Source organism: Chrysoperla carnea, chromosome 1, assembly GCF_905475395.1.
Source record: "Chrysoperla carnea chromosome 1, inChrCarn1.1, whole genome shotgun sequence".
Classification (NCBI taxonomy): Eukaryota; Metazoa; Arthropoda; class Insecta; order Neuroptera; family Chrysopidae; genus Chrysoperla; species Chrysoperla carnea.
Window position 1 is genome coordinate 21,080,063 of NC_058337.1, and position 10,311 is coordinate 21,090,373.

General features: G+C 27.4%; 2 protein-coding genes across 2 annotated transcripts; one reads left to right on the forward strand and one right to left on the reverse strand.

Moving 5' to 3' along the window:
* Window positions 1-5,120: 5,120 nt before the first annotated feature.
* Window positions 5,121-6,242, reverse strand: LOC123293961 (gastrula zinc finger protein XlCGF8.2DB-like). Its single transcript, XM_044875017.1, has 2 exons — window positions 5,552-6,242; window positions 5,121-5,182 (listed from the first exon to the last, which is right to left on the reverse strand). Exons 1-2 carry the CDS (start codon window positions 6,240-6,242, stop codon window positions 5,121-5,123), a joined length of 753 nt encoding a protein of 250 aa, XP_044730952.1.
* A 1,473-nt stretch (window positions 6,243-7,715) lies between these two features.
* Window positions 7,716-9,023, forward strand: LOC123294037. Its single transcript, XM_044875140.1, has 2 exons — window positions 7,716-7,914; window positions 8,599-9,023. Exons 1-2 carry the CDS (start codon window positions 7,716-7,718, stop codon window positions 9,015-9,017), a joined length of 618 nt encoding a protein of 205 aa, XP_044731075.1. The 3' UTR covers window positions 9,018-9,023.
* Window positions 9,024-10,311: the final 1,288 nt, after the last annotated feature.

A 10,311-nucleotide genomic window follows, 5' to 3' on the forward strand; every position in this document is an offset into this window, starting at 1 on the left:
TATGACTAATATCGTTATAGTTAGTCGCCAAAAATGATTTATTGATAATATTTTTTTTTACATGTGATTCATACCTAATTTTGATAATAAAGTCAAAAAATTGACCTATACAGTTTAAACTTATCGATTATCACTTATAAAACAAATTTTGATAATAAATTAGATACATTTATTAATTAAATATGAGCATGACTATGAAACAATCTTACTTTAGCTAAAAAATTTTTTAAATTGTTATAATAAAAAAATTTTTAAGTGGGTTATTTATTAATGAAAATTGTATTTATTGTACATGTGAAATAAAACAAAATTAGGCTGGTCAATCTATCAAAAAAATTGTAAGGAATTCTGTACTTTTTTTAATCAACAAAAAATCTTTCAATGAATTTTCTTCGCGAATCATTCAACGAATATTACGCTAGACGTGTGATATATAATTAGTTATGTTTGAACTTTGACTTTCATATCACATAGCAGAATTCCGCACGGGTCGAGCTAGTTATGTAGAATCGCCTAGCGTAATATTCGAGAAAATTCATTGGGGGACTTTTTGTTCATAAAAAAAGTATAGCATCCCTTTAAACTTTTTTTATAAATTGACTGGCTCACATAATTTTTGAAATTATATTCAGTAAGTTAATAGATTGTATATTAAGACCAATTTGAGTAGAAATTGAATTATTAGAATCCGAATATATTGAATGGCATTTTTATACGTATATATTTTTTGGTACTTTTTATTTATATCTTTAAAATTATTTTCTTTTTAAGTAAATGCACTCTAAATTGTTTATCGCATCTTTAATATACAGAGGGTTAACTTAAGGACGTGGGAAAAAAATTTAAAAACTATTACAAATGATAAAAGTAAGAAAGCAAGTTCATTTTAACCTGAAAAATAAACTTAATAAACAGTTTTAAAAATTCAAAAATATTTCAAAATCTAACTCATAAAATAAAAGTAATTAATTGAAGATGCGATAATTGAATGTCATCAAATATCACGTATAAAACACAATGATTTTGTAAATAAATTTACAAAATCGAACCAAAACATTTTCAAGTGCTTCTTACAATTTATCGAATAATAAATAAAATTTGTATTCACGCCTTGACATAAATTGTACATAAAATTGTTATAAAATAAATATTTTTATAGGTATGTTAATTTTATAAATGTTTTAATGTTTGTACTACATATTTTATCGGTATTAATGTTTTACAAAGTTTATTATAAAAAGCTCTATATATTGTATAATATACACACCGGCGTTGTAATTTATATACTTTAAAATAAATTATTTTCTAAACAAAAAGCAGTCTTTACTGAACTCTTTCATATTTTTCAAATCATTATAATAAAATAAGATAAAATTGTTTTATTCGCAACTTTTACAGACCGACTTATGACAAGAGAAATTTTTTTATTAAAAGGAAAGGTGGCACTATACTTTTTATGTATGAAAAATAATATCGTTCAAGTGTCACCTATGGCATCCTTTACAGTTCCGGTGCATTTTTACACTGAGTGTTAAACAAATACTATGGAAAGTGTAAATGAATGTACCATAGATAATGAATATACTTACCTTCTAACATCGTAGTGCACTTTGCAAAAAGAATGCGTGTTTTTACCCGATTGAGTTATGCTAAGGAGTGTTAATGTGTTTATTAGTCTATGTCTGTTCCTAGTGGCACACTAGAGGCCAAACACGTCGGTTGATTTTGATGATTCTTACGCCAATCGATTATTATTATTATTAACCTTGCGAGTGATATGGAAGTAATGAAAATTCAATATGGCGACCACCAGACGCCATATTGTGAAATCTGTGTTCTTATGTGGCACACTAGAGACTAAACGCTTCGGCCGATTTTGATGATTACTACGTCAATCGATTTGTCTTAACCTTGCGAGTGTTATCAAAGATATGGTAGTAATTTTCATAACTACCATATCTTCAATGTGCGACTACCATACGCCAAATTTGTGTATTAAAAAATTTTCTGCAAATAACATACAATTACTTTTTTTCGTGAGACTAACGGTTTTTAAGAAAATAAATGAAATAAAGATAATATAAATGAAATAAACATTACAAAAATTTTTGAAGTGTGAACTAGCTCCGTTTCCATTTTTGCTCTACAATGAGAATGGAATGCGTAAAAAAAAAAAAAAAAAACAGGTACCGTTAAGGAGTGCATACTGTATGTTACAACTTTTTGAATCGAATTTTCTTAAAAACCGTTAGTCTTACGAAAAAAAACTATTTGGATGTTTTTCGTAGGAAACTTCCTAATATACAATTTTTTTTAATAGTATTTTCTAATATACAAATTTGATAATCACTATTTTTTATAACAGTGACCGTTCGCAAAAAATCGTATTTTGTGATATTTGAGCCCGAGTAACTTTTGTAGTGGCATACGGATCGATGTGGATTTTTGGAAATTTGTTTGGAACCACAAATAGAACGTTCATGCAAACTATCCAGCTTTTCGGGAAATTTTCCAAAGTTCGATCTTTATTATTTATCCCCTGGATAAAATGTAATTGTTGTATATATACGAATGTAGTTAAATAAATAAAGATTAACAAATAATGATGTGGGTGGCCTCTATTATAGGCATATGTCGGAGAAACGGAGGTTAAACCCCAATATTATTATTCTTTATTCCCTGGATTATTAACCATTTTTAATCTAGTTTATTTAAGCAAAAAAAATTTATTTTGGTCTATTAGCTTAGGAGATACAATATCCAACTTTTGATTTTCAAATGGTTTTTTTTTTCTGTAGATTTTAAGAGTATTTGAGCTCCCAAAAACATCAATCAAATTTTTCAAAATCAATGTTGTTTTTTAAAAGTTGTAACACTTTTAAATGATTAAATTAAAATAAACATTTAGTCGTGTCATTTAACATTTCAAAAAGAATTTTTTTGTATCTTGACTGATCGGGCCAATTTTTTTATTAAATGTTCAGGAAGGTGCATAGATAAAAATCTAACTTGGTGCTGCTAGAAAATTTGGCCATTGCTAATTTGTTTGGCCAAATAGGCTCATTATTGTAATCCATTTCTTAGGTGATTTTCGAACTTTGAAAGTATTCAACAAAATGGATCAGAAAAGTATACTCGAGGGTTTTCGGAGACGTTGATCGTGATTCGGAAGTCAGAATTCGGATATACTACCGACTCCTGGCTTAATTCGCCCCCTGCTGATCTAAAACAGCAACATTATGTAAATATTCGACAAATAGACCAAAAAGGTACATCCGGGGGTTTTATGGGTAGCTAATCACGATTCCATAGCCAGATTTTCGATATACCTCCCCCTCTTAGAGTAATTCGCCTCCTGCGGGTACCAATCAGCAATATTCTGTATATATTACACTAAAAGGGGCAAAAATCTATACTAGGGGATTTTCAGGGTCGTTGATCACGATTCCGAAGTCAAAAAGTTCCCCCCTTCTGATGGGAAGGCTGATTGATATAACCCCCCCCCCCCCTCTTCTGATGGGAAGTGTGTCTCCAACTTCGAAATGTCAAGATGATGATTAGGATTGAGGTTCGTCGTCAAGGGAATGGTATACAAATAAAAGGCAAGCAAATAAACTAATGTTAAATAATAGCTTTTAAAAAAATGATATTGTATTTATTTATTATATAATCTAAATGATATAATATAATCGCTTGCTGATATAATATAAATGCTTATATCATTCGTATTTCTTGGACTATTTAGACAACTTAGACAACTCTTAACAACTGTCTGAAAGAAAAGCAAATCGACGAAAAGGTCTATTCGTTTATGATAAATTAAATCATATTTTCGAGTAAATGTTTCATAATTTATCATGAATGAGATTTCTCCAATATGAATTCGTTTATGCTTAGTTAAACTGCCTTTGTCAGTAAATTTTTTATTATCGACTTCGCATGAATAAGTTTTTTCCCCATTAAATGTTTTGTTACAAATTTCACCTGAAAATAGTTTTTCACCAGTATGTAACCGTATTTAATTAAATTGTCTTTTAAAGTAAATATTCTTTCGTACGCGTGGGTATTTGTTATTCTAAAACATTTTTTTTTTAACTGTTTCGTCTTTAACAACAAACTCTGTTAATTAAAGAGAATTGAAAAGAAAAGTTCGGGTTCGAGTGTATTTTTTTCAACTCTCTTTAATTAAGATTACTAGACAAGATATGTTTGTCAATATTTAGTTTACGCCTGTATGTAACATATTATATCAAAATATAGTCGAATAGACCATGATGTAAATATCGTGTGCATGATTAAAAGTAAACAACAACAATAAGTAATAATAACAAACTCTGTATTTAGATATTTTTCAAGTATTTTCATCAAATTCATGTTTCATATTAATAATAAAATTCATATAAAAAATATATAAATAATTCTTGTATTGTACTATTATCAATCTCAGTTTCAGTTTTATCAAATATTTCATCATAAAATTCAGTATTATATCTTATTCAAGTTTAATAATTTGATAAATTTCTTCATTACTTTCGTATGAGTTTTATTCTAGAATTCGTTTGTTCAAGTAAACGCTGTTTCTTAGTAAATGTTTTATCACAAGAAAAAAGTTTTTATACCATGTATATATGAAATATACCAAGGTATACTAAGTTTAGTCCCAAGTTTGTAACGCATAAAAAATATTTATACTAAGAACAAAATTTTGGTATAGGCGTTCATAAAATCACCTAATTAGTCCACTTCCGGTTGTCTGTCTGTCTGTTGTCTGTCTACACGATTACTCAAATACGAAAAGAGATATCCAGCTGAAATTTATATAGCGTGCTTATGAGGTATGTTCCTTATAAAAAGCTGAAATTTATATAGCGTGCTTATGAGGTATGTTCTTTATAAAAAAAATAAACAACCTTTGTTTGAAACATTTCTTCGTAAACATCACCGTTTACTCGTGAGAGCGCAAATTGTATAGTATGTATTATATTAGAATATCAGTTATATATGTGTGTCATGTATGTATGTGTAATGTGATAGAGGAATCAACACTGTCTTTACATGGTATTTCAACAATTAACTCAGTCAATTGTTTATTTTCACTTGATTTTAGAATTAATGTTCGTTTATGTAGAATTACGTTGATTTGCTTGAAGTTTTTCTGTAGTATGAATCCATTTATGATCATCTAAGCATTGTTTAAGAGTAAATGTTTTATAACAAATTTTACAAGAAAATCGTTCGTCGCCAGTATGAGTTCGTTTATGTCTATTTAAACTAATCTGTTGAGTGAATGTTTTATTACAAATTTCACATGAAAAAGGTCTTTCTCCAGAATGAATCCGTATATGTTTAATTAAACTCTGTTTTATAATAAATTTTTTATCACAAATTTCACATGAAAAAGGTTTTTCGCCAGTATGTGTTCGTTTATGTGTAATTAAATTAGCTTGCTGAGTAAATGTTTTATTACAAATTTCACATGAAAATGGTTTTTCACCAGAATGAACGCGTATATGTTTAATTAAATCCCCTTTAAAAGTAAATGTTTTATTACAAATTTCACATGGAAATGGCTTTTCACCAGTATGAGTTCGTATATGAGCAATTAAATTATTTTGCCGAGAAAATGTTTTATAACAAGTTTCACATGTAAATGGTTTTTTACTAGAATGAACTCGTGTATGTTTAATTAAATTTCCTTTAAAAGTAAATCCTTTATTACAAATTTCACATGAAAATAGTTTTTCACCAGTATGCGTTCGTTTATGTAAAGTTAAACTATTTTGCTGAATAAATGCTTTATTACAAATTTCACATGAAAATGGTTTTTCACCAGTATGAATTCGATTATGTATAGTTAAACTGTTTTGTTGAGTAAATACTTTATTACAAATTTTACATGAAAATGGTTTTTCACCAGAATGAACCCGTATATGTCTAACTAAATTCCCTTTTGAAGTAAATTTTGTATTACAAAGATCACATGGAAATAATTGTTCTTTCGTACTCGTAGGTATTTGTTGTAATTCTAAAACATTTTTTTCAATTGTTTCGTCTTTAATTATGACTTCTGTATTTAGTTGTTTTTCAAGTTCAGTATTTTCATCAAATTTATGTTTAATATTAATAATAAAATCACATTCACTGCTGTTGTTTAGTATTTCTTCCTTTTTATAATTACTGCAGATATCTTCTTGTATTTGACTTTTAGTTCGTCCCTCTTGAATTGTAACCCTACTATCCATCTCAGTCTCAGTATCATCAAATATTTCATCTTTTACAATAAATTCAGTTTTTAATTCTTGTTCAAATTTAATAACTTGATAAATTTCTTCATTTTGTTTTAATATTTCCAATTTAATTGGTTCTTGTTTAATTTCTTTAGTTAATTCCATTATCTTCATTAAATCTTGTATTATATTGATTTTCAAGTTTAATATTTTCCTCATTGAAATACAAATTTTTCTTAACACACAAGCAACACTTTTTTGATATTTAATTCTTTTCGAATCACAGACCTTTTATGTCTATGATAATGTCTCAAAGGTTGCGCCGCCAAGAGTGTGTCCAGTATACTAACTGACAGATAAATAAAGTACTTCCATACTCCCATGATAAGCCTAATAAATATATTTTTTAATAATTAATTAGTGATTAAAAAAATTAACATTAAAATAAACGTATATTTTAATATTCGAATATATATAAAAATAACAATAATATATTCGAATTTCTGCGTCCAAAAATTAAAGAGCTTCATTGTTTAGTTGATGAACACAATATATCATCAAAATACCTGATAATTGTGAATTAATGCAAATTAAAAAATACGGACTGTATTATCTTTGTGGTTGGGCAGTATTTGTTTCGTCCTCTAATTCCGAAGTATGTGGAAAAGCAATTAATTCTCCAGTACCTTTATCAAATGCAAGCTCTGACAGCACAGATGTAAATATTCGTGGTCACTTAAAGCAACCTAATGAGGCAGTATATCAACTGAAAAAAGCTAAAGAAATTTTCACTAGCTATGGAAAATCATTATTGCATCTACAGAATGTTCATGAGCTTTTAACTAAAATTATTCAGGAATGCTGTTAAACATTCACTTTCCTGAATGCCACAAAATTCGCGAAAAAGTTTTGGAGAAATTCATTTCCTTACGGCTTCACATTCTTGCTAAAGAACGGTGCAACCAGAGTACCAAATAAATTGTTTAAATTTTTGCATGAATATTATAATTTTATTACAACCTGTTTTTTAAATGATATTACTAATTTACTTGTTCTCAGTATTACTTTAGATATCCATAAAATATAATAAAAATATTTATTATTATTATGGGAGTTAGCATGAAAGTACTTTAGTTGACAGTTAATATGTCAAACGCTGGACACATTTCCCATCATGCATAGTAGGATTAGAATACCCGTCTTGTATATTATCCTAAATGTCTCTACTCTTTGCTTTGATAACAAAACAAATATTTATGTCTATATAATGGTACATAATGAGAAATGAGCTGAAATTCTTTCATTTTAATAAGTTTATAATTATGAAATTATTATGTTGTGAAAGGAACATTACACTTTGTAAATACAAATTAACTATGACTAAAGAGTAGGTGAATAAAAAAAAAATCAAAATTTATTCACAAACCAAATTAAATTTTCTTTATTTTCAGATTTAATTATACATAACCTCGAATAACAAAAACAAACATGGCTAATGCAAATTTGCCTTTACAAATATTTAAAAAAAAGTGGGAACAAAACACAATATTTTTCTGTTACAGTTCAGTATGTTTTATTTGTAAAATTTATGATACGAAAAAATTAAAACGTTGTTCAGGATGTAAATTAATCGCATATTGCTCAATAGAACATCAAAAAATGAATTGGTCAAAACATAAATCGTTTTGTAATGTTATCAAGCAATTATTAATAAAAACAAATAAAACGCATTTATACGATATTTCACAAAAATTAAATATAATCGAATTAAATTGTTTCAAATTAGGCTTAAAACATAAATTAGAAATAGATTTAGGTCGAGAATTAAGCCCTGTTGAACATTCATTGTTCATGTTTCCAAGATTATGTTTCGTTTGTTTCAATACAAATCAAAATTGTTTATTTGATTGTGAAAATTGCTTAAGTGTTAGTTACTGTTCTAAAAACCATATGAATGACGATAATAATTTTCATAAAACAAAATGTTCCATGTTAAAATTAAATTATGAGCATAGTTTAAATTTTTTTAATCAAGTTAAATTCGTTTCTAATGGAACTTTTAACGTAAATGTAAATAAAGAATATTTAACATATTTACCAAATTATTTAACAACATTTGCTACACTTTATACAAACTTAAATTTAAATTTTATTAAACTTGAACTTGCTGAAGAACTATCGATTGCTTTAACTATAATTTATGTTCTTCAAATATTAGAAATGCTTGAAAAGCGTTTAATTATTGATAGTGAATTTTCGATTCATATAATTGGGGCTAGTATTAAAGAAATTACTTTAAATTGGCCATATATTAGTATAATTTTATCAAAATGGATTCTAAATTTAAAAAGATTAGAAATATTTTGTATAGGCCCTGAATGTGAAAAGTTAGAAAGTGAATTTTATTGCGAAAATAAAATTTCAGTGCACTTTTATTCTATGTTTTATCATGAGTTTTTAAACATTCCAAATGTAAAAGTACCCAACTTAAATATTGCATTTAATTGTGGTTTTCATGAGAACGAATTAGAAAAAAATAGTTGTACTTGGCGGCTAAGTTTACCATTTATGATAGATGTACCATTAGCCTTTACGTCATATACACATGAAGAAGCTTTGGAAGATATGCGTATGGTACAAAACTATGCAAAAAATATTCAATATGATGTTGTTTTAAAATGCTCCAAAAACTTGTATAGTGGTTTAAAACCAATACGAGATTGGGAGCAGTTACAAGATTGTTTTTATACTAATAATTATATATCTATTATAAAACCAAAGTTGTTATAAGAATCATTCCACTCGAATTTATTGAATAATAATCATTTTTAATAAAATAAGCATATAGTTTCTTTAACGAAAGCCTTTTTCGCTGACTCATCTGATTCATCCACTTTCCAATATAACTAACGAACGAAGATAACGAAAACTTTGTGGAATTTGTTAATGTTTCTTAATGATTAAAAGCTGAAAACGAAAAAAAATATTACTATACTTTTTGAGAGGTATTTACGACGCTCCACACAAATTTCCTTAGAGAACAATTTATTAATTGAAAACTGTTGTCGCTATTTATGAGTTAATTATGAAGGGTAAAGTGTCTCAAATCTATCTCCATAGACAGCCAATATAACTTAATTTAACCTAACCTATGACTCAAAAGAGGGGAGAAAGATATTCAATAAACATAAAAAGGTATTAACTCAGTAGTCCCCAAAAATTTCAAAAAAAAAAAAAAAAATTAAGAAAACTGAGCCAAATTTATTACATTTGGATAACTATTTTTGAGTAATAGGCTCGCAAAAATATTAAAACCCGTCTACATATCTATTATGGCGGCTAATATATATTAACTCTTAAATATGGAGGGTAGAAGGAAGGAGCAAATTCTCTGTGTTAAAAAAGTGACCTAAAATTGCATTAAATTAAGATGGCAGTGGTCTTCCAGAGGGCCATAAATACAGTTAATATAACCCCTTATTTTCGAGCCTAATAGTATAATTTAATTGATTCGAATTTATATTTTTGCTAAATATAAGTTATTTTAAAGCAAAATTAGTAGATAGTAGATAGTAGAACCACTTAAATTAAACTTTGTGCTCTAAAAAGTACTTTTTTTTAAACCTTGGCCTCGGTAAAATAACTCGAATTATAGATGAAAGAAAGTGATTTCAACACTTCAGTTGTTGGGCACCAAAAAAGTTAGTTTCAAAAACTTTGATTATCAACGTGAAGAACAAAACGATGGTCGTCACTAGATTCTTCGTTGGAAATACATGAGAATGGTTTTGGCTTATTAAAAAATGGCTTGCCAAACAAAAAAGGTAAAATTTTGTATTCGATTTCTGTCTTTCGGCATACTAAAAATTGTTAACTAAGTATATTTCAAGGTTACGTAAACATGGTCACTAAATTTATATTTTTCTTTCTTGAAACATTTTTTTGAAAATTATTCTCTTTTTTGTGACACCCGCAATAAATTCATAGTAATTTTAGTGAACTTTTTGAAAGACAATGTAGTTATTGAAATTGTACTGATTAAAATGGTCGTGGAATTTTTGTTAATCGATCTACCAATCTAAGG